The sequence below is a fragment of the Trachypithecus francoisi genome, unplaced genomic scaffold, assembly GCF_009764315.1.
Source record: "Trachypithecus francoisi isolate TF-2019V2 unplaced genomic scaffold, Tfra_2.0 Contig00586, whole genome shotgun sequence".
NCBI lineage: Eukaryota > Metazoa > Chordata > Mammalia > Primates > Cercopithecidae > Trachypithecus > Trachypithecus francoisi.
In genome coordinates, this window is record NW_022680749.1 from 4,986,379 (window position 1) to 5,014,065 (window position 27,687).

The 27,687-nt window shown below is 39.3% G+C and overlaps 1 protein-coding gene across 2 annotated transcripts in view; it reads right to left on the reverse strand.

Annotated features, from left to right (window-relative positions):
• ASAH2 (N-acylsphingosine amidohydrolase 2) overlaps window positions 1-27,687 on the reverse strand; it is an 86,161-nt gene that overhangs the window by 23,666 nt on the left and 34,808 nt on the right. For both annotated transcript variants that reach the window (XM_033215380.1, XM_033215370.1), the window contains 7 exons: window positions 27,347-27,467; window positions 23,799-23,924; window positions 22,023-22,109; window positions 13,674-13,778; window positions 13,463-13,544; window positions 8,285-8,400; window positions 7,170-7,264 (listed from right to left, as the gene is read on the reverse strand). In XM_033215380.1, the coding sequence (XP_033071271.1) occupies window positions 7,170-7,264; window positions 8,285-8,400; window positions 13,463-13,544; window positions 13,674-13,778; window positions 22,023-22,109; window positions 23,799-23,924; window positions 27,347-27,467 (732 nt within the window). The remainder of the gene's footprint in view (window positions 1-7,169; window positions 7,265-8,284; window positions 8,401-13,462; window positions 13,545-13,673; window positions 13,779-22,022; window positions 22,110-23,798; window positions 23,925-27,346; window positions 27,468-27,687) is intronic.

Genomic DNA, 27,687 nt, shown 5'->3' on the forward strand with positions numbered 1-27,687 from the left:
GGAGTGCCAGACAATCGGTGCTGGTCAGCTGCTGCAGCCTGACCAGCGTGAGCTGAAGCAGGGCGAGGCATCGCCTCACCTGGAAGCGCAAGGGGGAAGGAAATCCCTTTTCCTAGCCAGGGGAACTGAGACACACAACACCTGGAAAATCGGGTAACTCCCACACCAATACTGCGCTTTAAGGAAACAGGCACACCAGGAGAATATATCCCACACCTGGCCGGGAGGGTCCCACGCCCACGGAGCCTCCCTCACTGCTAACACAGCCGTCTACGGCGATCTATCCGCAAGGCAGCAGCGAGGCTGGGGGAGGGGCGCCCGCCATTGCTGAGGCTTAAGTAGGTAAACAAAGCCGCTGAGAAGCTCGAACTGGGTGGAGCTCACAGCAGCTCAAGGAAGCCTGCCTGTCTCTGTAGACTCTACCTCTGCGGACAGCGCACAGCTGCAGTCCATTAGGGGAAAGAGCGGGGCCGGCGCAGACGCGAACGACTCTGTCTGACAGCTTTGGGGAGAGCCGTGGATCTCCTAACGCGGAGGTTGAGATCTGAGAACGGACAGACTGCCTGCTCAGGTGGGTCCCTGACCCCTGAGTAGCCTAGCTGGGAGACATCCCCCACTAGGGGCAGTCTGACACCCCACACCTCACAGGGTGGCGTCACCCCTGAGAGGAAACTTCCAAAGGAAGAATCAGACAGGTACACTCGCTGTTCAGCAATATTCTATCTTCGGCAACCTCTGCTGCTGACACCCAGGCAAACAGGGTCTGGAGTGGACCTCAAGCAATCTCCAACAGACCAACAGACAGTCCTTCTGACTGTCAGAAGGAAAACTATCAAACAGGAAGGACACCTATACAAAAACCCCATCAGTACGTCACCATCATCAAAGACCAGAGACAGATAAAACCACAAAGATGGGGAAGAAGCAGGGCAGAAAAGCTGGAAATTCAAAAAATAAGAGCGCATCTCCTCCTGCAAAGGAGCGCAGCCCATCGCCAGCAACGGATCAAAGCTGGTCAGAGAATGACTTTGACGAGATGAGAGAAGAAGGCTTCAGTCCATCAAACCTCTCAGAGCTAAAGGAGGAATTACGTACCCAGCGCAAAGAAACTAAAAATCTTGAAAAAAAAGTGGAAGAATTGACAGCTAGACTAATTAATGCAGAGAAGATCATAAACGAAATGACAGAGATGAAAACCATGACACGAGAAATACGTGACAAATGCACAAGCTTCAGTAACCGACTCGATCAACTGGAAGAAAGAGTATCAGCGATTGAGGATCAAATGAATGAAATGAAGTGAGAAGAGAAAACCAAAAGAAAAAAGAAGAAAAAGAAATGAACAAAGCCTGCAAGAAGTATGGGATTATGTAAAAAGACCAAATCTACGTCTGATAGGGGTGCCTGAAAGTGAGGAGGAAAATGGAACCAAGTTGGAAAACACTCTTCAGGATATCATCCAGGAGAACTTCCCCAACCTAGTAGGGCAGGCCAACATTCAAATTCAGGAAATACAGAGAACGCCACAAAGATACTCCTCCAGAAGAGCAACTCCAAGACACATAATTGCCAGATTCACCAAAGTTGAAATGAAGGAAAAAATCTTAAGGGCAGCCAGAGAGAAAGGTCGGGTTACCCACAAAGGGAAGCCCATCAGACTAACAGCAGACCTCTCGTCAGAAACTCTACAAGCCAGAAGAGAGTGGGGGCCAATATTCAACGTTCTTAAAGAAAAGAATTTTCAACCCAGAATTTCATATCCAGCCAAACTAAGCTTCATCAGTGAAGGAGAAATAAAATCCTTTACAGATAAGCAAATGCTTAGAGATTTTGTCACCACCAGGCCTGCCTTACAAGAGACCCTGAAGGAAGCCCTAAACATGGAAAGGAACAACCGGTACCAGCCATTGCAAAAACATGCCAAAATGTAAAGAACATCGAGGCTAGGAAGAAATGCATCAACTAACGAGCAAAATAACCAGTTAATATCATAATGACAGGATCAAGTTCACACATAACAATATTAACCTTAAATGTCAATGGACTAAATGCTCCAATTAAAAGACACAGACTGGCAAACTGGATAAAGAGTCAAGACCCATCAGTCTGCTGTATTCAGGAGACCCATCTCACATGCAGAGACATACATAGGCTCAAAATAAAGGGATGGAGGAAGATCTACCAAGCAAATGGAGAACAAAAAAAAGCAGGGGTTGCAATCCTAGTCTCTGATAAAACAGACTTTAAACCATCAAAGATCAAAAGAGACAAAGAAGGCCATTACATAATGGTAAAGGGATCAATTCAACAGGAAGAGCTAACTCTCCTAAATATCTATGCACCCAATACAGGAGCACCCAGATTCATAAAGCAAGTCCTTAGAGACCTACAAAGAGACTTAGACTCCCATACAATAATAATGGGAGACTTCAACACTCCACTGTCAATATTAGACAGATCAACGAGACAGAAAGTTAACAAGGATATCCAGGAATTGAACTCATCTCTACACCAAGCGGACCTAATAGACATCTATAGAACTCTCCACCCCAAATCAACAGAATATACATTCTTCTCAGCACCACATCGCACTTATTCCAAAATTGACCACATAATTGGAAGTAAAGCACTCCTCAGCAAATGTACAAGAACAGAAATTATAACAAACTGTCTCTCAGACCACAGTGCAATCAAACTAGAACTCAGGACTAAGAAACTCAATCCAAACCGCTCAACTACATGGAAACTGAACAACCTGCTCCTGAATGACTACTGGGTACATAACGAAATGAAAGCAGAAATAAAGATGTTCTTTGAAACCAATGAGAACAAAGATACAACATACCAGAATCTCTGGGACACATTTAAAGCAGTGTGTAGAGGGAAATTTATAGCACTAAATGCCCACAAGAGAAAGCAGGAGAGATCTAAAATGGACACTCTAACATCACAATTAAAAGAACTAGAGAGGCAAGAGCAAACACATTCAAAAGCTAGCAGAAGGCAAGAAATAACTAAGATCAGAGCAGAACTGAAGGAGATAGAGACACAAAAAACCCTCCAAAAATCAATGAATCCAGGAGTTGGTTTTTTGAAAAGATCAACAAAATTGACAGACCGCTAGCAAGACTAATAAAGAAGAAAAGAGAGAGGAATCAAATAGTCGCAATAAAAAATGATAAAGGGGATATCACCACCGACCCCACAGAAATACAAACAACCATCAGAGAATACTATAATGCCTCTACGCAAATCAACTAGAAAATCTAGAAGAAATGGATAATTTCCTGGACACTTACACTCTCCCAAGACTGAACCAGGAAGAAGTTGAATCCCTGAATAGACCAATAGCAGGCTCTGAAATTGAGGCAACAATTAATAGCCTACCCACCAAAAAAAGTCCAGGACCAGATGGATTCACAGCTGAATTCTACCAGAGGTACAAGGAGGAGCTGGTACCATTCCTTCTGAAACTATTTCAATCAATAGAAAAAGAGGGAATCCTCCCTAACTCTTTTTATGAGGCCAACATCATCCTGATACCAAAGCCTGGCAGAGACACAACAAAAAAAGAGAATTTTAGACCAATATCCCTGATGAACATCGATGCAAAAATTCTCAATAAAATACTGGCAAACCGGATGCAGCAGCACATCAAAAAGCTTATCCACCATGATCAAGTGGGCTTCATCCCTGGGATGCAAGGCTGGTTCAACATTCGCAAATCAATAAACGTAATCCAGCATATAAACAGAACCAAAGACAAGAACCACATGATTATCTCAATAGATGCAGAAAAGGCTTTTGACAAAATTCAACAGCCCTTTATGCTAAAAACGCTCAATAAATTCGGTATTGATGGAACGTACCTCAAAATAATAAGAGCTATTTATGACAAACCCACAGCTAATATCATACTGAATGGGCAAAAACTGGAAAAATTCCCTTTGAAAACTGGCACAAGACAGGGATGCCCTCTCTCACCACTCCTATTCAACATCGTGTTGGAAGTTCTGGCTAGGGCAATCAGGCAAGAGAAAGAAATCAAGGGTATCCAGTTAGGAAAAGAAGAAGTCAAATTGTCCCTGTTTGCAGATGACATGATTGTATATTTAGAAAACCCCATCGTCTCAGCCCAAAATCTCCTTAAGCTGATAAGCAACTTCAGCAAAGTCTCAGGATACAAAATTAATGTGCAAAAATCACAAGCATTCTTATACACCAGTAACAGACAAGCAGAGAGCCAAATCAGGAATGAACTTCCATTCACAATTGCTTCAAAGAGAATAAAATACCTAGGAATCCAGCTTACAAGGGATGTAAAGGACCTCTTCAAGGAGAACTACAAACCACTGCTCAGTGAAATCAAAGAGGACACAAACAAATGGAAGAACATACCATGCTCATGGATAGGAAGAATCAATATCGTGAAAATGGCCATACTGCCCAAGGTTATTTATAGATTCAATGCCATCCCCATCAAGCTACCAATGAGTTTCTTCACAGAATTGGAAAAAACGGCTTTAAAGTTCATATGGAACCAAAAAAGCGCCCGCATTGCCAAGACAATCCTAAGTCAAAAAGACAAAGCTGGAGGCGTCACGCTACCTGACTTCAAACTATACTACAAGGCTACAGTAACCAAAACAGCATGGTACTGGTACCACAACAGAGATATAGACCAATGGAACAGAACAGAGTCCTCAGAAATAATACCACACATCTACAGCCATCTGATCTTTGACAAACCTGAGAGAAACAAGAAATGGGGAAAGGATTCCCTATTTAATAAATGGTGCTGGGAAAATTGGCTAGCCATAAGTAGAAAGCTGAAACTGGATCCTTTCCTTACCCCTTATACGAAAATTAATTCAAGATGGATCAGAGACTTAAATGTTAGACCTAATACCATAAAAACCCTAGAAGAAAATCTAGGTAGTACCATTCAGGACATAGGCATGGGCAAGGACTTCATGTCTAAAACACCAAAAGCAACGGCAGCAAAAGCAAAAATTGACACATGGGATCTCATTAAACTAAAGAGCTTTTGCACAGCAAAAGAAACTACCATCAGAGTGAACAGGCAACCTACAGAATGGGAGAAAATTTTTGCAACCTACTCATCTGACAAAGGGCTAATATCCAGAATCTACAAAGAACTCAAACAAATATACAAGAAAAAAACAAACAACCCCATCAAAAAGTGGGCAAAGGATATGAACAGACATTTCTCAAAAGAAGACATCCATACAGCCAACAGACACATGAAAAAATGCTCATCATCACTCGCCATCAGAGAAATGCAAATCAAAACCACAATGAGATACCATCTCACACCAGTTAGAATGGCAATCATTAAGAAGTCAGGAAACAACAGGTGTTGGAGAGGATGTGGAGAAATAGGAACACTTTTACACTGTTGGTGGGATTGTAAACTAGTTCAACCATTATGGAAAACAGTATGGCGATTCCTCAAGGATCTAGAACTAGATGTACCATATGACCCAGCCATCCCACTACTGGGTATATACCCAAAGGATTATAAATTACTCTACTACAAAGACACATGCACACGTATGTTTATTGCGGCACTATTCACAATAGCAAAGACTTGGAATCAACCCAAATGTCCATCTGTGACAGACTGGATTAAGAAAATGTGGCACATATACACCATGGAATACTATGCAGCCATAAAAAAGGATGAGTTTGCGTCCTTTGTAGGGACATGGATGCAGCTGGAATCCATCATTCTTAGCAAACTATCACAAGAAGAAAACCAAACACCGCATGTTCTCACTCATAGGTGGGAACTGAACAATGAGATCACTTGGACTCGGGAAGGGGAACATCACACACTGGGGCCTATCATGGGGAGGGGGGAGGAGGGAGGGATTGCATTGGGGAGTTATACATGATATAAACGTCATGCACATGTACCCTAGAACTTAAAGTATAATAAAAAAAAAAAAAAAAAAAAAAATAAAAAAAATAAAAAATAAAAATAAAAATAAAAAATAAAAATAAAAAAAAATAAAAAAAAAAGAGAATAACAAAGCAGGATAAAGAGGAAAGGGAGTGGTGGTGGTCACTGTGGTGCTGGTGGTGCTGGTGGTATTACTGGTGCTGCTGGGTGCTGATGTGGTGGTGGTGGTGGTGGTGGTGGTAGGTAAAGATTATACAGTGCAGGCAGCACTGGCATCCCGGTTAGATATTTGAGCAAAGAATTAAAGGGATAAAAGATTTAGTCATGAAGATAACTGGAAGAAAAGTCTTCCAGACTAGAAGAAACCATAAGTTCAAAGGCCCTGAGACAAAAGTATCTTTGATGAGTCTGGGAAGTGTAATAAGGCCAGTGTGGCTGAATCAGAGGTGAGTAAAGAGGAGAAAGTTAAGAAGTCAGACAGGAGGGTTTGCTGAAGAACAGATTATATAGGAGATTGCAAGTTTGAGGATTTACCTGGAATGAAATGAGAAGCTACTGGAGGGTTTTGAGCAAAGACATGACATTATTTAATTTATACTTTAAAGGGCTTAATCTAGCTGCTGTGTTGAGAAAAAACTGCAGAGGAGTAAAGACAGAATGAAGCAGAACAGATAGCAGGTTATTGCAATAATCTGTGTAAGATTGTGGTAACTTAGATCAGGAGGGGAAGTGACAGAAGGTGTTGGGTAGAGTGTACGAAATTTGCTGAAGAATTCAAAGAGGAAAAAATAGAAAAAGAGAAATCAAGGATGACTCCAAGAGATAGGACCTGCTGAAAAGATACAAAATTGCCAGTTACTGAGATAGGAAGACTACATATCAAGCAAGTTTAAAACATTCTTCCATGCTTTTAATACCTAATCTGATTATTTCAAGTACCTGTATTTTAACATGACTGCAAATCTTTCTACTGACATAATAACTCATGGCATCATTTTAATTTGGGATAAGTTTTTTAAAAATTTTCATGTCTGCTTCAGGTTAGCTATCAATAATAAGCATAGAGATAGTTATTCTTCAGAAGCCCCAGCAAAAGAGGGTAGGAATATTTGTCACTGTCACCAAACAGTACAGGAGAATACCAAGGGGTCAGTACAGAATGATCTTTTCATTATAAGAAGCAATTCCAACAGAACCATACAACAGACCAATTTTTAACTAAGTAATAAAAAGAAGAACTTACGTAAACTCCCCAGGGATAGCAGTTATGGCCAAGGACCCAAGGGTAATAATCTGAACATCAACAATAGCTGGATGCCAGGGATGAGGTTTTGATAGCTGAGAACCCAAAACAAGAAAATTATGTTAGGGATAACACTCTTTCTATGGTTAACAGACACATAGTGGTCCCAGAAGTTCCTCTAGTTTCTAATTTATGATATAGTATTAAATATTCCATATGGGCATTTATTTCCTAATCATAACATGAGAATTTCAAATGCCAAAGTCCCATTAACCTGCACTAATCAATGAAGTTTTTGGTGGATCTGTCATCGTGAAATCACAATGTATAACAGATAACCAAACGTTTTCCTAGAGTACTGTTTGTGACTATTCTTATACACAATAAATAAGGACTTCCATTTGGAATGGTTTAACTTAATTTCTCTTTTTATTATAATCGCCCTTTAAGTTTACAGTTGCCAAGTCTTGTCTTATTTTCCAAGATTTTTCCCAAGAGAATTTACCGTTTCCATATTCAGAATAATATAGCCTGTCCCTCTATTCCTTCCTTTCCTCTCTTTCTTCTTTCAAGAATTTTAATAGGATATTAGGAAGAAAATACTTTTAAAATGCTTCTAACTCAACAATCCAAGTTTTTATGAATACTGAAATGACCTTTTGACATTTAGAATGCAAAATATATGTTTCAAAGGAGCGTAAAAGAAAATTGCTGTAGTTGATAATGTTGCCTGAACTGTGAGAAAATTTAGACATGAACATGTTTCATTTTAGATGACCTGAAATGTTTTCTTCTGCAGAAAATTCGTTGCTGATTCCCTTCTTGGAACCAACATAAATAAATTCTGATAAATGTTCATCTTATTCTGCCTTTCCCACTGTCCTAATTATTGTATTTATTAATCATAAGTGCAATAGGTAAATCAGTATACATCATAATCATAACCTTCATTCCTTAGAGTCACAGAACCCATTTTTTAATATTAAAAACTTGATATGGGAATATCTAAGTTAAGATCTCCCATCTCAGTAGATATCTATCATTCATTATCTGACAGTTCACAAATTTTAAAATAACAATATGCCAATTTCACTATGATAATGAAAATGCATTACTTCTCCAGTGTGAAGAAGGATGGGCTTTGGTTTATGACATTCTTTAATTTCTTCAGATGGCTTTCCCAGGATCTGGTCCCGAATGGTGTCCCAAAATGGATCCCCTTCTGTTTTCCCTATTAGAAATGTTATGATTAGCATACTTCCTTGAATCAACCCTCTGAAAAAAGTCATTATTTTGACAAACACTGTACAATAATCTTTTAAGGAGTTTCAGAGATTTTATTAAGGTTGTTGTTCAATGATTCCAAACAGTTTGAATAATAGAATAGGAAAAATGTCTTGTGCAGCCTAAGACATGAGCCATTGTTTAATTAGATCTTCAGTGTGGTCGGCAGAATGACAGAGTACATTTTGTCAATATCCTTAAAGTTTTGTTTCTATTACTCCTGCTCATCCATGTTGCAAATAAAAACAGTTTGACATAATTAACTGCAGATTCGTTGACTAAATCACTTTTTTCCTGTTTTGAAAACTAAAAATGACACCTCCAACTCTCAATACCCAGTTGCCTGACTTATGGTCCCCGAAATAATTTCTCCTGAATACCCATTTAATTATCTACACACACATACACACACACAAAAAAAGAAAAAAAAAAAACCAAAAGCAGTAAAAAATGAAAACAAACTTCAAATGCATAATCTGAGGAAAAAGGTTGTGTAACCATAAAACCTATGAATTAAGAATCTATATACTTTATCTGAAAAATGTAATAATCATAAATGTCTGTGTAGCATAAACTGAAAACTCACAGAATGAAGGAAGAAATACACATTTCAGTAACAATACTGAAATTTTCAATACCCCACTCTCAATCATGGGTAGAACAACTAGGCAGAAGATCAACAGCAAATTTGAACTAAACCTACCAATCTGTAGAATACTCCACCCAACAACAACAGAATATACATTCTTTTCACATGCACATGGAACATTATCTGGGATATATCATGTGTTGGCCAAAAGATAAACCTCAATACATTTTCAAAAGTAGAAATAATACAAAATATGTTTTCCAAACACAGTGAAATGAAATCAAAAATCAATAATAGGAAAAAAAGGGGGAGCTCACAAATATGTGGAAATTAAGCAATATGATCTGAAATAGTTAATAATCAAGGAAGAAATCAAAGGAAAATCTGGAATGAAAATGAAAACACAACACATCGAAACTTATGGTAGCGACAGCAGTGCTCAGTGAGACATTTATAGTTGTAAATGCCCATATTAAGAAAGAAGAAAGATCTCAAACCAATAACCTAACTTCCACCCGAAGACATTGGAAAAGGAAAGCAAACTAAACCAAATGAAAGAAAAAGAGGAAATAATCAATATTCAAAAGAAAATCAATTAAACACTGAGTAGAAAGACAACAGAAAAATCAACGAAACCAAAAACTGGTTTTTTGAAAAGGTCAACAAAACTGGCAAAACTTTAGCTAGATTGACTAAGAAAAACAGAGAGAATACTTAAATTATTAAAATCAGAAATTAGGCCGGGCGCGGTGGCTCAAGCCTGTAATCCCAGCACTTTGGGAGGCCGAGACGGGCGGATCACCAGGTCAGGAGATCGAGACCATCCTGGCTAAGAGTGACACCCCGTCTCTACTAAAAAAAATACAAAAAAAACGAGCCGGGCGAGGTGGCGGGCGCCTGTAGTCCCAGCTACTCGGGAGGCTGAGGCAGGAGAATGGCGTAAACCTGGGAGGCGGAGCTTGCAGTGAGCTGAGATCCGGCCACTGCACTCCAGCCTGGGCGACAGAGCGAGACTCCGTCTCAAAAAAAAAAAAAAAAAAAAAATCAGAAATTAGGGACATTACTACTGACTTTAAAGAAATAAACAGAATTCTAAAGGAATACCGTAAGCAGTTGTATGCTAACAAATTAGATAACTCAGATAAAATGAAAAAATTTCTAGAATGATAAACTACCAAAACTGACTCAAGAAGAAATAGGCAATCTAAAAAAAAAAAAACTATAAAAAGTAAAGAGATTGATTTCATAACATATTTTTAACTACCTACAACAAATAACAGAACTCAGATTGCTTTACTGCTGAATTCCACCAACCAAAGAATTAGTACTAGCTTTTCCAAAACTTTTTCAAAACTTTTCCAAAATAATAGAAAAGGGAACACTTCCTGATTCATTCTATGAGGCCAATATTATCCTGATATAAACCCAGACAAAGATATCACAAGAAAGGAAAACTACAAAACATTGTCTCTGATAAATGTGACACAAAAACCTACAACAAAATACTAGCAAACTGAGTACAGCAACATAGAGAAAGAATTGTTATAGAACATGACTAACTAGGATTTATTGCAGGAATATAAAGTTGGTTAAACAGTCAAAAACTGATTAATGCAGTACAACATATTAAGATAACTTTTTAATTACATACAGAGAGAAGCATTTGCCAAAAATCTAATACCATTTTATGATAATAACACTCAACAAAGTAGGAATAGAAGTAAATTTCCTCAACCTGATAAAGGATTAAAAACCCAGAGCTAACATTATACTTAATGATGAATGACTGAATGCTTTTTCTATACTATCAGGAACAACACAGAATGTATACTCTTTCAACATTTATTCAACATTGTTCTTAAGGTTCTAGCCAGGCAATTAGGCAAGAAAAAGAAATAAAAGGCATTCAGATTGGAAAAGAAAAATTAAAACTATTAATATTTCTATTTCAAGATCACATGATCTTGTATAGAGAAAATCCTAAATCATCCATTAAAATATTAGAATTAATAAATGAGTTCAGCAAGGTTGTAGGATACAAGGTCAACACAGCTATCAGTTGTATTTCTATACATTTTCTATGAACAATCCAAAACTGAAATCAAGAAAAAATTTCCATTTACAATAGCATAGAAAAGAGTGAAATACTAAGAAATAAACTTAACAAAAAGTACAAAATGTATACTCTTAAAACTACAAAACCTTGTTGAAAAAAGTTAAAGACTATCTAAATGAATGCTAAAACATCGATGTATATGGATCAGATTACATAATATTGTTAAGATGGCAATACTTCCCCAAATTATTCTATAAATTCAATGACATTCCCATCAGAATCCCAGCTGACTTCTTTGTAAAAATTTATAAGCTGATTCTAAAACTCCTGTGGAACTGCAAGAAACTCAGAAGTCAAAACAATCTTGGAAGACGAGAACAAGGTAGAAAGACATACTTTCTGATCTCAAGCGAAACAGTAACCAAGAGACAGTTTTACTGGCACAAGGCTAGGCATACAGATCAATGGAATAGAATTGATAATCCAGAGATAAAGCCACGGGTCAACTAATTTTTAACAAGTGTGCCAAGATTATAGAATGGGTAAATAATAATCTTTCCAATAAGTGGTGCTGGGATATCTGAATAGCCATATGCAAAAGAATAAAGGCAGGCCATTACCTCCATGATACACAAAGTTCAACTAAAAATGGATCCAAGACTTAAATGTAGAGCTAAAACCATAAAAGTCTTATAAGAAAATAGGGGTAAATCTTCATGACGTTGAATTTGGAAAAAGATTCCTATATATGACACCAAACCATGAGTAACAAAAGAAAATTTAGACTTCATAAAAATTAAGAATGTTTATGCTTCAAAGGATACAATTAATAAAGTGAAAAAACCTACAGAATGGAAGAAAAAAAAATTTATTTTGAGACAGAGTCTCACTCTGTCACCAGGCTGGAGTGCAGTGGCGTGATCTTGGTTCACTGCAACCTCCACCTCCCAGATTCAAGCGATTCTCCTGTCTCAGCCTCCCGAGTAGCTGGGACTACAGACATGTGCCACCACGTCTGGCTGATTTTGTGTTTTTAGTAGAGACAGGGTTTCACCATGTTGACCGGGATAGTCTCAATCTCCTGACCTTGTGATCTGTCTGCCTCGGCCTCCCAAAGTGTTGGGATTACAGGCGTGAGACACCACACCTGGCCCAAAAATATTTTTATATCACACATCTGATAAGGGAATGAATACAGAATACACAAAGAAAACTTATAACTCAATAATAAAAAGAAAAATAACCTGAATTTTAAAATGAGAAAACTACATAAATGACATTTCTCGAAGGGAGATATACATGTGGTTAATACGCACATGAAAAGGTGTTTGACATCATTAATCATTAGGCAAATACAAATCAAAACCACAATGAGATATCCCTCCACACCCACTAGGGTGGCTAGATTCAATAAGTCAGATAATAACAAGTATTGGCAAAGACATTAACAAGTCAGAAACCTATACACTGCCTGTGGAAATATAAAATGGTGCAGCCATTTCAGAAATAATCTGGCAGTTTCTCAGATGATTAAATATAGAGTTATATAATCTAGCAATTTCACTCCTAGATATATACCCAAGAGGAAAGATGAAAACAAACACCTACATAAAAATCACATAAATATTTATAGAATATTTATAGCTTCATAATAACCAAAACATGGGATAACCCAAATGTTCATCAACTGAGGAAGGTTGAAACAAATCTGGTATGTTGATACAATGGAATATTATTCAACCATAAAAAAGAATGAGGCTGGGAGAAGTGGCTCACACCTGTAATCCCAGCAGTCTAGGAGGCTGAGGTGGATGGATCACTTGAGGTCAGGAGTTCCAGACCAGGCTAGCCAAATGGTGAAACCCCATCTCTACTTAAAATACAAAAATTAGCCAAGCGTGGTGGCAGGTGTCTGTAGTCTCAGCTACTTGGGAGGCTGAGGCAGGAGAATTGTTTGAACCTGAGAGGTGGAGGTTGCAGTGAGCTGAGATGGTGCCACTGTACTCCAGCCTGGGTGACAAGAGCAAAATTCTGTCTCAAAAAAAAAAAAAAAAAGGACTGATGCATGCTGCAATATCAATGAACCTTTGAAACGTGATGCTAAGTGAAAGAAGCCAACGAAAAAATGCCACATATTATATGATTCCATTTGTATTAAATGTCCAGAATAGGAAAATATAGAGACAGAAATATTAGTGGTTGCTTAGATCTGGGGGGGTACATGGTCATGTGTAAGCCTGGAAAACCAGCAGACCCTGAGTTTAAAAATTAATAAATGTATTGGCTACAGTGAAACCTGATCAGAGAACGGAACCCAGAAGCTTCAGAAGCTGAAACCATAGATTTCACTGGACTTCACCTTACCCTGTGTAAAATTGAGGCCTCCAACTCCATCAATAGTGCCAGCCGCAAAACTGTAGCCCAGTGCTGGTTTACATGTTTTTGCCTAAAGGAAAAGTTTTAAAAAACAAAAAAGGAACAGATAAAGAAACAAAAGTTAAGCTGAAAGTAAATAATGAGACCAAACCAAAACTTCACCCTTGGGGCATAATCAGTGTTTCTCAGCAGCACTTACTGTATGTGTGGAATTGAGCCAGACCGTCACATTTGTCATATCCACCCACTGGTGTGCTGAAGCCAGTGGTCCCGTTACCTCCTGGGAGGCAGAGGCATACAGTTCCTAGAAAACACACAGGCTTACTATTCCAAGCAAAAAGGCTAAAGTGAGTATCTCCAACTGTACTCAGGAAGTACCAATTTGATGTACTTTGGAAATGCATCTCTCAGCAGAGCTTTTGTTTTACTGGTTGCTTAGAATTGGCCACCAACCACGTGGGTCTCTCTGCCAAACCCAGGAGTTTCCCAGAAGCTTGAAGTCTCCAAGGCTGTTAACCTGTGTCGACTTCCACGAAAATGAAATTATAGTGATACAGGCTGTGGCACAAAAGGCCCCAATCTCACTTGAAAGATCACCAAGAAAATTTAAGATTAGGAATAACTGGACCAAACTATTTTCTTTGCTAGAGTGAGAGTGTATTTTGGGGTGTTCTTATAGGGTCTCCCTTTCACAATACTTGAGTCCTGAAGCAGGTTGGGGCCAAGGGAGGCTTGGAGGATTTCAAGCCCTACTTTGTCTGCAACAGCTCACCCACCCACAATCCACTCTTTGGTGCTTTTGCTTTTATGTTTTAATATGGTCAACTGATGCTTTTTCAATCTTATGGGAAACATGAGTCAAAACATGTTTAAAAAACTCTTTGTATTAATTCATATTATATAACATAGGCAAATCCTGTTTCATCAAATGTTCTCTTGCCTGACACTTAGCTCATTTCTACTCTGTCCCCACCCCAGTTTCAACAGCCACATGAGAGCTCTCATAAGTCATCAGCAAGACCAGCTGCAGCCTGCGGCTCCTAATTAAGTTGTGCCTTGCTGAGAAGAGAATGCAGAATGTGGGTCAAATCTCTATGACTCTCAGGCTCAGAATGGGAGCAAAATTTCTGACACTAAGGTGTGTCACAGGTGAATTTAGAATAGAATAGAATCTGTGAATTTAGAATAATCCACTGATAATACCACAGTAATTAAAAAGAAACTGCAGCAATTAGGCTGGCTGTTGCTACCAATTTTGTGTCAGATTGTTCTTTAAAGGTGCTTTTGTCCTTCTTTAGTTGCTCTTAAAAGATTTTAGAACCCTTGGAATAAACTATTTAAACACACACACACACACACACACACACACACACAGAGCAAAGGTATGAATAAGCTATGAAAAGAAAGAGATTTAATCATATCAAGGACATCTCAGCTCGAGATTCTTTTTTTTTTTTTGTCTTTTTGCCTAGAAATCTGTCTCCATAGGAGCTGAAACAAAATATGGGGACAAAATGGGAAATAAAATTTAGGAGAGGGAGGAAGTCAGAGTAATTCATAGTAATCTCAATGGAGACCAGATTCTCTCTTCATCAAAAAGTTGTGCAAAAAGAAAAGAATAGATGGCCGAGACGGGCGGATCACGAGGTCAGGAGATCGAGACCATCCTGGCTAACACGGTGAAACCCCGTCTCTACTAAAAAAAAAAAAATACAAAAAATTAGCCGGGCGAGATGGTGGGCGCCTGTAATCCCAGCTACTGGGGAGGCTGAGGCGAGAGAATGGCGTAAACCCGGGAGGCGGAGCTTGCAGTGAGCTGAGATCCGGCCACTGCACTCCAGCCTGGGCGACAGAGCGAGACTCCGTCTCAACAAAAAAAAAAAAAAAGAAAAGAATAGATGGATGATCTTTGCATATTGAAGAACACCGGGAACTAATTTAAATCCAAGTTTCAAGAACTGGAGTTCTATGGCTCAGCTTTCTCTTGTCACCAGAGGAAAAGTTAAGTGATAGTTGGGTGACTTTTGGAAAGCAAAGGCCTTAGAGACTTCCGAGAATTTGAATCAATCTGGTCATATCTAATGCCACAAGAAATTGAAAACCTTATAGTCTATCTTCCTAGTGTCTGAAGCAAGCACTCTGGCTTTCTAGACATTCTAAACTAGAATGTTTTCCTGAGTACTTGGTTTTAAATGTACTTCCTGGAGGGCGGAGCAAGATGGCCGAATAGGAACAGCTCCAGTCTCCAACTCCCAGCGCGAGCGACACAGAAGACCGGTGATTTCTGCATTTTCAACTGAGGTACTGGGGTCATCTCTCTAGGGAGTGCCGGACAATCGGTGCGGGTCAGCTGCTGCAGCCTGACCAGCGTGAGCTGAAGCAGGGCGAGGCATCGCCTCACCTGGAAGCGCAAGGGGGAAGGAAATCCCTTTTCCTAGCCAGGGGAACTGAGACACACAACACCTGGAAAATCGGGTAACTCCCACCCCAATACTGCGCTTTAAGGAAACAGGCACACCAGGAGAATATATCCCACACCTGGCCGGGAGGGTCCCACGCCCACGGAGCCTCCCTCACAGCTAACACAGCCGTCTGCGGCGATCTATCCGCAAGGCAGCAGCGAGGCTGGGGGAGGGGCGCCCGCCATTGCTGAGGCTTAAGTAGGTAAACAAAGCCGCTGGGAAGTTCGAACTGGGTGGAGCTCACAGCAGCCCAAGGAAGCCTGCCTGTCTCTGTAGACTCTACCGCTGCGGACAGCGCACAGCTGCAGTCCATTAGGGGAAAGAGCGGGGCCGCTGCAGACCCGAACGACCCTGTCTGACAGCTTTGGGGAGAGACGTGGATCTCCTAACGCGGAGGTTGAGATCTGAGAACGGACAGACTGCCTGCTCAGGTGGGTCCCTGACCCCCGAGTAGCCTAGCTGGGAGACATCCCCCACTAGGGGCAGTCTGATACCCCACACCTCACAGGGTGGCGTCACCCCTGAGAGGAAACTTCCAAAGAAAGAATCAGACAGGTACACTCGCTGTTCAGCAATATTCTATCTTCGGCAACCTCTGCTGCTGATACCCAGGCAAACAGGGTCTGGAGTGGACCTCAAGCAATCTCTAACAGACCAACAGACAGTCCTTCTGACTGTCAGACGGAAAACTATCAAACAGGAAGGACACCTATACCAAAACCCCATCAGTACGTCACCATCATCAAAGTCCAGAGACAGATAAAACCACAAAGATGGGGAAGAAGCAGGGCAGAAAAGCTGGAAATTCAAAAAATAAGAGCGCATCTCCCCCTGCAAAGGAGCGCAGCCCATCGCCAGCAACGGATCAAAGCTGGTCAGAGAATGACTTTGACGAGATGAGAGAAGAAGGCTTCAGTCCATCAAACCTCTCAGAGCTAAAGGAGGAATTACGTACCCAGCGCAAAGAAACTAAAAATCTTGAAAAAAAAGTGGAAGAATTGACAGCTAGACTAATTAATGCAGAGAAGATCATAAACGAAATGACAGAGATGAAAACCATGACACGAGAAATACGTGACAAATGCACAAGCTTCGGTAACCGACTCGATCAACTGGAGGAAAGAGTATCAGCGATTGAGGATCAAATGAATGAAATGAAGCGAGAAGAGAAAACCAAAAGAAAAAAGAAGAAAAAGAAATGAACAAAGCCTGCAAGAAGTATGGGATTATGTAAAAAGACCAAATCTACGTCTGATTGGGGTGCCTGAAAGTGAGGGGGAAAATGGAACCAAGTTGGAAAACACTCTTCAGGATATCATCCAGGAGAACTTCCCCAACCTAGTAGGGCAGGCCAACATTCAAATTCAGGAAATACAGAGAACGCCACAAAGATACTCCTCCAGAAGAGCAACTCCAAGACACATAATTGCCAGATTCACCAAAGTTGAAATGAAGGAAAAAATCTTAAGGGCAGCCAGAGAGAAAGGTCGGGTTACCCACAAAGGGAAGCCCATCAGAATAACAGCAGACCTCTCGGCAGAAACTCTACAAGCCAGAAGAGAGTGGGGGCCAATATTCAACGTTCTTAAAGAAAAGAATTTTCAACCCAGAATTTCATATCCAGCCAAACTAAGCTTCATCAGTGAAGGAGAAATAAAATCCTTTACAGATAAGCAAATGCTTAGAGATTTTGTCACCACCAGGCCTGCCTTACAAGAGACCCTGAAGGAAGCCCTAAACATGGAAAGGAACAACCGGTACCAGCCATTGCAAAAACATGCCAAAATGTAAAGACCATCGAGGCTAGGAAGAAACTGCATCAACTAACGAGCAAAATAACCAGTTAATATCATAATGACAGGATCAAGTTCACACATAACAATATTAACCTTAAATGTCAATGGACTAAATGCTCCAATTAAAAGACACAGACTGGCAAACTGGATCAAGAGTCAAGACCCATCAGTCTGCTGTATTCAGGAGACCCATCTCACATGCAGAGACATACATAGGCTCAAAATAAAGGGATGGAGGAAGATCTACCAAGCAAATGGAGAACAAAAAAAGCAGGGGTTGCAATCCTAGTCTCTGATAAAACAGACTTTAAACCATCAAAGATCAAAAGAGACAAAGAAGGCCATTACATCATGGTAAAGGGATCAATTCAACAGGAAGAGCTAACTCTCCTAAATATATATGCACCCAATACAGGAGCACCCAGATTCATAAAGCAAGTCCTTAGAGACCTACAAAGAGACTTAGACTCCCATACAATAATAATGGGAGACTTCAACACTCCACTGTCAACATTAGACAGATCAACGAGACAGAAAGTTAACAAGGATATCCAGGAATTGAACTCATCTCTGCACCAAGCGGACCTAATAGACATCTATAGAACTCTCCACCCCAAATCAACAGAATATACATTCTTCTCAGCACCACATCGCACTTATTCCAAAATTGACCACATAATTGGAAGTAAAGCACTCCTCAGCAAATGTACAAGAACTGAAATTATAACAAACTGTCTCTCAGACCACAGTGCAATCAAACTAGAACTCAGGACTAAGAAACTCAATCCAAACCGCTCAACTACATGGAAACTGAACAACCTGCTCCTGAATGACTACTGGGTACATAACGAAATGAAAGCAGAAATAAAGATGTTCTTTGAAACCAATGAGAACAAAGATACAACATACCAGAATCTCTGGGACACATTTAAAGCAATGTGTAGAGGGAAATTTATAGCACTAAATGCCCACAAGAGAAAGCAGGAGAGATCTAAAATTGACACTCTAACATCACAATTAAAAGAACTAGAGAGGCAAGAGCAAACACATTCAAAAGCTAGCAGAAGGCAAGAAATAACTAAGATCAGAGCAGAACTGAAGGAGATAGAGACACAAAAAACCCTCCAAAAAATCAATGAATCCAGGAGTTGGTTTTTTGAAAAGATCAACAAAATTGACAGACCGCTAGCTAGACTAATAAAGAAGAAAAGAGAGAAGAATCAAATAGACGCAATAAAAAATGATAAAGGGGATATCACCACCGACCCCACAGAAATACAAACAACCATCAGAGAATACTATAAATGCCTCTACGCAAATCAACTAGAAAATCTAGAAGAAATGGATAATTCCTGGACACTTACACTCTCCCAAGACTAAACCAGGAAGAAGTTGAATCCCTGAATAGACCAATAGCAGGCTCTGAAATTGAGGCAACAATTAATAGCCTACCCACCAAAAAAAGTCCAGGACCAGATGGATTCACAGCTGAATTCTACCAGAGGTACAAGGAGGAGCTGGTACCATTCCTTCTGAAACTATTTCAATCAATAGAAAAAGAGGGAATCCTCCCTAACTCTTTTTATGAGGCCAACATCATCCTGATACCAAAGCCTGGCAGAGACACAACAAAAAAAGAGAATTTTAGACCAATATCCCTGATGAACATCGATGCAAAAATCCTCAATAAAATACTGGCAAACCGGATTCAGCAGCACATCAAAAAGCTTATCCACCATGATCAAGTGGGCTTCATCCCTGGGATGCAAGGCTGGTTCAACATTCGCAAATCAATAAACGTAATCCAGCATATAAACAGAACCAAAGACAAGAACCACATAATTATCTCAATAGATGCAGAAAAGGCTTTTGACAAAATTCAACAGCCCTTTATGCTAAAAACGCTCAATAAATTTGGTATTGATGGAACGTACCTCAAAATAATAAGAGCTATTTATGACAAACCCACAGCTAATATCATACTGAATGGGCAAAAACTGGAAAAATTCCTTTGAAAACTGGCACAAGACAGGGATGCCCTCTCTCACCACTCCTATTCAACATAGTGTTGGAAGTTCTGGCTAGGGCAATCAGGCAAGAGAAAGAAATCAAGGGTATCCAGTTAGGAAAAGAAGAAGTCAAATTGTCCCTGTTTGCAGATGACATAATTGTATATTTAGAAAACCCCATCGTCTCAGCCCAAAATCTCCTTAAGCTGATAAGCAACTTCAGCAAAGTCTCAGGATACAAAATTAATGTGCAAAAATCACAAGCATTCTTATACACCAGTAACAGACAAGCAGAGAGCCAAATCAGGAATGAACTTCCATTCACAGTTGCTTCAAAGAGAATCAAATACCTAGGAATCCAGCTTACAAGGGATGTAAAGGACCTCTTCAAGGAGAACTACAAACCACTGCTCAGTGAAATCAAAGAGGACACAAACAAATGGAAGAACATACCATGCTCATGGACAGGAAGAATCAATATCGTGAAAATGGCCATACTGCCCAAGGTGATTTACAGATTCAATGCCATCCCCATCAAGCTACCAATGACTTTCTTCACAGAATTGGAAAAAACGGCTTTAAAGTTCATATGGAACCAAAAAAGAGCCCGCATTGCCAAGACAATCCTAAGTCAAAAGGACAAAGCTGGAGGCGTCACGCTACCTGACTTCAAACTATACTACAAGGCTACAGTAACCAAAACAGCATGGTACTGGTACCACAACAGAGATATAGACCAATGGAACAGAACAGAGTCCTCAGAAATAATACCACACATCTACAGCCATCTGATCTTTGACAAACCTGAGAGAAACAAGAAATGGGGAAAGGATTCCCTATTTAATAAATGGTGCTGGGAAAATTGGCTAGCCATAAGTAGAAAGCTGAAACTGGATCCTTTCCTTACCCCTTATACGAAAATTAATTCAAGATGGATTAGAGACTTAAATGTTAGACCTAATACCATAAAAACCCTAGAAGAAAATCTAGGTAGTACCATTCAGGACATAGGCATGGGCAAGGACTTCATGTCTAAAACACCAAAAGCAACGGCAGCAAAAGCAAAAATTGACACATGGGATCTAATTAAACTAAAGAGCTTTTGCACAGCTAAAGAAACTACCATCAGAGTGAACAGGCAACCTACAGAATGGGAAAAAATTTTTGCAACCTACTCATCTGACAAAGGGCTAATATCCAGAATCTACAAAGAACTCAAACAAATATACAAGAAAAAAACAAACAACCCCATCAAAAAGTGGGGAAAGGATATGAACAGACATTTCTCAAAAGAAGACATCCATACAGCCAACAGACACATGAAAAAATGCTCATCATCACTCGCCATCAGAGAAATGCAAATCAAAACCACAATGAGATACCATCTCACACCAGTTAGAATGGCAATCATTAAGAAGTCAGGAAACAACAGGTGTTGGAGAGGATGTGGAGAAATAGGAACACTTTTACACTGTTGGTGGGATTGTAAACTAGTTCAACCATTATGGAAAACAGTATGGCGATTCCTCAAGGATCTAGAACTAGATGTACCATATGACCCAGCCATCCCACTACTGGGTATATACCCAAAGGATTATAAATTACTCTACTACAAAGACACATGCACACGTATGTTTATTGCGGCACTATTCACAATAGCAAAGACTTGGAATCAACCCAAATGTCCATCTGTGACAGACTGGATTAAGAAAATGTGGCACATATACACCATGGAATACTATGCAGCCATCAAAAAGGATGAGTTTGCGTCCTTTGTAGGGACATGGATGCAGCTGGAAACCATCATTCTTAGCAAACTATCACAAGAAGAGAAAACCAAACACCGCATGTTCTCACTCATAGGTGGGAACTGAACAATGAGATCACTTGGACTCGGGAAGGGGAACATCACACACTGGGGCCTATCATGGGGAGGGGGGAGGAGGGAGGGATTGCATTGGGGAGTTATACATGATATAAACGTCATGCACATGTACCCTAGAACTTAAAGTATAATAAAAAAATAAAAATTAAAAAAAATAAAAATAAAAATAAAAAAAAATAAATGTACTTCCTATAAGAAGTCAGACCTGAGCAGGCAGACAGAGGTTCCCGTGTGGATTGCAAAGGCCACCTCCCAAGCTGACCTCTTCCAGACTCCCCAGCACAACCTGAGCATTTGCTGTTTTCTTTACAATATTCAACTTCCTAATGAACCATGTCAATGGATTTTAAAGGACAATTTTAAATGAAGATGAAAGGAGCGAGGCCCATGGCTTACCTTTGCTCTCTGATACATGGCCCGTCCTATAATTTGTGTGCTGTCGAACATATCCCGTCCAGGTCCCATAGCAATGCACATGTTAGACTGGAACAAAATAAGATAGGATGCATTCTTGGCCAAGTAAGCAATTATGTTAAGGAATGAAGAATTATAACTGAATCTAAGCAAACAGATTTTTAAAACCACATTCTAGCAGTTCTTTTTGGGTAGTCTCTCAAAGTACAGACTATAAAGACAAAATCATACCTGGAATTAGAACAGTGAATGTCTTTAGAAATTATCTATTCTGAAGCCTTTCTTTTAAAAACAAGGAAATTGAGGCTCAGGTTAAAAGATGTGTTGATGATTATCCAGGTATCTAATATCTGAGCTAGGACATGAAGCCAGGTCTTTCTATTGACTGCACATCTTTCTACTTGCTTGTTCTTGCCTCTGATTCTTACTCATGATCACCTTAAACTGAAACTCAGTTAAAATTATATTGGAACAGCTAGCTGGACTTCTGGGGGAAAAAATCAATAAACAAATCTGGCCCTATTTCCTACTTCTTATGTCAGAAAAAAATTGAGATTGATCAAGCACTTAAATATTATAAGTAGAATCAAAAATTACTAAAAGAAAATATGGATAAACATATTTTGTAGTATGAGGGTATGGGCAGACCCTCCTGAAAGTTATCTAGAACAAGCTTAGTTAAATCGGACAGCTTAAACATCTTAAATTTCCATAGGGGGCAAAAGGCATAAATAAGACAGAAAGACAACTGATAAACTTTAGGAAAAGTTTGTACTATTTTGGCAAAACTAAGACTTTAGTATATTAGGAGCTTTAAAAAGTCGATAAGAAAAAAATATCCTTATTAATACTGGTATTAACCCAATTGGGTAGAGTTGACTGGGATGGAATAAATATTCCAGAAATAGTATACAAAAAAAGCATTATCACAGGAGAAATGTTCTACAAACACAAAGAATAAGAACCCAAAAAGTAGCATCTACTACTCATGTCAAAGTTGAAGACAAAGCCAAATGAACGTTGTGGGAGTTAAATAAATGGTGGTATAGCCTTACTTATTGTCTTTAAAACATATCACACAGATCTGGATATACTCATTGTAAACTCTTGAAAGATTTCTAAGACAAATTAAGTGGAAAACTGAAGTTCTGGATACAAAACTCAAAATCCATAAATAAGTCATAAAATGTTGTTTATAAATGCATAGATAAATACATAGGAGGAGGTATAAGAATAGTAACTTCTGGGAAGAGCAAAGTATAGAGGAAAGGGAGGTGAAGAGGGACTTTCACTTTTTACTATTCTCTGCACTTCCACATTATTTGAATTTTTTACAGCAATTTTTTTTTTTGCTTGTAATTTTTTAAAAAGGAAAAGGAATTTTGGTCTTATATGAAAAATCCTGTAAACTGTATAATCCATGAGAAATGTCTCAGGCAGACAGTTTTTAGTACAAACTTGTGACTTTTGAAATGCCAAAGCAAAATGTTTCAGATTGTCCAAGTTTGGGGAAGGGTAAAGTTAATTTCTGACAGTTACTGAATTGTCTCATCATTCAAAAAACGTAACAGTCACTCAAATGGAAAAGTATAACTTCACTCAATTAAAATTTAGTGGGTTTGGACAGGTGCTTTTGAGAAGAGCAGATGCTAGGAAGAACTAGGCCAGTGTATGCTAGAAGACAAGGTATTTAAATATTCAAATATAAAATGTATTTGAGATGCAAAAACAAAGATTTCATGTGCCATAATTACCTACCCCACCAATGGGACAAGTGCTATTGGCGTTATCACAGGACTCTCCCGTGTTGATGCAATGTGGGCCGAGAATGTTGGGGGACACATCTCCTAGGTTTGATGAAGCAAAGGCTGCTACAAATGGCCCCTGACGAAAGAAATACCAAGTTGCCTTTTATTCTTTCTTATTTCCTGTAATGACTGCCATTAGAAATGCAAACATTAAATCCACTCTGGTAAGCTATTCAAAATCATTTGCAGACAATAAAAAGAGGATATAAAATATTCTGTAGGTTGCCAGTTCACTCTGATGATAGTTTCTTTTGCTGTGCAGAAGCTCTTTAGTTTAATTAGATCCCATTTGTCAATTTTGGCTTTTGTTGCCATTGCTTTTGGTGTTTTAGTCATGAAGTCTTTACCCATCCCTATGTCCTAAATGGTATTTGCCTAGGTTTTCTTCTAGGGTTTTTATGGTTTTAGGTCTTACATTTAAGTCTTTAATCCATCTTGAGTTAATTTTTGTATAAGGTGTAAGGAAGGGGTCCAGTTTCGGTGTTCTGCATATGGCTAGCCAGTTTTCCCAACACCATTTATTAAATAGGGGATCCTTTCCCTATTGCTTGTTTTTGTCAGGTTTGTTGAAGACCAGATGGCTGTACATGTGTGGTGTTATTTCTGAGGCCTCTGTTTCATTCCAATGGTCTATATATCTGTTTTGGTACCAGTACCATGCTGTTTTGGTTACTGTACCCTTGTAGTATAGTTTGAAGTGAGGTCAACCATTGTGGAAAACAGTGTGGTGATTCCTCAAGGATCTAGAACCAGAAACACCATTTGACCCAGCAATCCCATTACTGGGTATATACCCAAAGGATTATAAATCATTCTACTATAAATACACATGCATACATATGTTTATTGCAGCACTATTCACAATAGCAAAGACCAGGAACCAACCCAAATGCCCATCAATGATTGACTGGATACAGAAAATGTGGCACATGTACACCATGGAATACTATGCAGCCATAAAAAGGGATGAGTTCACGTCCTTTGCAGGGACATGGATGAAGCTGGAAACCATCATTCTCAGCAAACACACACAAGAACAGAAAACTAAACACCACATGTTCTCATAAGTGGGAGTTGAACAATGAGAACACATGGACACAGGGAGGGGAACATCACACACTGGGGCCTGTCGGGGGGTGGGAGGCTAGGGGAGGGATAGCATTAGGAGAAATACCTAATGTAGATGATGGGTTGATAGGTGCAGCAAACCACCATAGCATGGGTATACCTGTGTAACAAACCTGCACGTTCTGTACATGTATCCCAGAATTTAGAGTATAATTAAAAAAAAAAAAAATCCAGAAAAAAATATTCTGAGAAAACCTTTTATTCCTGTAAAGGCTCGCATTACAATCAGTATACATATTATTACTGAAAATATTCGAATTATCAACAAAGCTGTTTCAAGTGGGAGAGTTTCAAATTATGCCTCAAACAGAAATATTTTAACCAGAAACACTGTGTGCAATAACAAACTACAAAATGCTGACCAGTCAATCTAGTCTATTGTGTTTTATCTGGAGCTCAGAGATCCATTTGCCCTTTAAAAATAAATATGCTATTGGCTTAAACAGGAAAAAGCAAATACAGACTTTCCTGTTGCACAATGAAACTAAACACAGCATCCACCATCTGGACTTGCCCTCGGTGTATCTTTTCTCTCTCTCTTCAACCTAATTAGAGCCATGCAAGGTCTCTGCCTCAACCCAACCACTCTACTATTCTACCTTAAATGCCTCGAATTTTCTTAGGGAAAGAGGTAACTAAGTATTAGAGATATAAATCTTCTTTGATACTAAAAAGATAATTTATTTCATAGTGCCTAGCACTCAGGCAGTGATCATAAATAGAAAAATCTCTTCTCTTCTCTAAAATTCAGGCTAAAGTGAGAAAATAGAGTGAGTTTTGCCAACAAAGGAGCTTGCTTTGGTTTGGATGTGGTTTACTCCTGCCAAAACTCATGCTGAAATTTGATCTCCAATGTGGCATTGTTGAGAGCTGTAGCCTAGTAGGAAGAGACTGATCCCTCATGAATAGAATAACGCCCTCCCACAGGGTGAGTGGCTTCTCACTCTCTAGGGAATGGATTGCAGTAGTTCCTGAAGGAGCAGGTTGCTAAAAAACAGCCGGACTTCCTCAGTATTTCCTCTCTTGCTTCCTCTTTCACTTGTGAACTCTTTGCAAATCCTAGTTCCTCTTTCTTTCTTTTTCTTTTTTTTTTTTTTTTTTTTTGAGACAGAGTCTCACACTGTCCCTCAGGCTGGAGTACAATGGCACGCTCTTGGCTCACTGCAACCTCTGCCTCCCAGGTTCAAGCAATTCTCCTGTCTCAGCCTCCCAAGTAGCTGGGACTATAGGCACACACCACTATGCCCGGCTAATGTTTTGTATTTTTAGCAGTGATGGTGTTTCACCATGTTGGCCAGGCTGGTCTCAAACTCCTGATCTCATGAATCACCTGCCTCGGACTCCCAAAGTGCTGGGATTACAGGTGTGAGCCACTGCGTTCGGCCTCCTCTTCTGTTTTCTATCATTATTTATGTACAATATTCTGAGAAAATTTTTATTTTATTGGTAATAGCATGAGGCCCTCACCAGATGCAGTTGTTCAGTCTTGAACTTTTCAACCAGCAGAATCATGAGCCAAAAAAACCTCTTTTCTTTATAAATTATCCAGTCTCAGTTATTCTGCTAACACAAAACAAAGACAGAGCTAAATGATCAGGCTGAATGTTAATGGAAGCTAATATCTTTATAAGGGAATATTAATTGTAGGTAAGGGCCTGGGACTCTTATCCCATTATATAGTCTTCCGAATTTGGGCCTGGCGCAGTGGCTCCTGCCTGTAATCATAACACTTTGGGAGGTCGAGGCGGGCAGATCATTTGAGGTTAGGAGTTCAAGACCAGCCTGACCAATATGGCAAAACCCTGTCTCTACTAAAAATACAAAAATTAGCTAGGCATAGGGGTTTGCACCTGTAATTTCAGCTACTCAGGAGACTGAGGCACAAGAGTTGGTTGAACCTGGAAGGCAGAGGTTGCAGTGAGCTGAGATCATGCCACTGCACTCCAACCTGGGTGACAGAGTGAAACTCTGTCTCAAAAAAATAAAAATAAAAATAAAATGGCGCTTAATCCCTGTATAGCTCTAAAAACAAAAGTAAGTAAATATCAACAGTTTGTCATATTTTCAGTTTAATCAAAAACTACTGTTATTACAAAAATCTTGAACTTTGCCCTTCCTTATTCAACTAATCACTTTATGAAGCAATTAATACAAGGACTATGTAACAAAAAAGGCAAATGGATTAGTACTCATTTTTTATTTTTCTTTCCACGTTAGGGAGGATGGTAAATGCTCTCTATCCAAGCATATCAATATGTGAGATTGATGATGACACTTTATTCTGGAGATTTGAATCACCTATTCTGAACGCAGTATGAATGATGACACTCAGTGAATCAAGATGAAACTTTCAATGATATAAATTCTCACCTGCCCAGGTAGATATCCTTTGTTCTTCTCTTGCTCAAGCAGGTAAGATGCATAGCCCACATTGTCACTGTTTACAAGATGGTTACTGTTGTTCATGCTGACCGGGTGGATGGCAAACCAGCTGTAAAGGAGCAAGAAGCTCTAAGTTAATCAGGAGAACCAGAGAACTGAGGCCAAGAACTATGACTGGAAGCTTAAGCTTTCTCCAGCAGGAAAAAATATTTTTAAATGATAGATATTCTACATCTAGATTCCTTCATTGTTCATGGGCTTAAAAATACAATGCAAAAAATGTACTCAAGAAGTCTGATCATTTTCTTAAATTAAAAATACAGAACTCC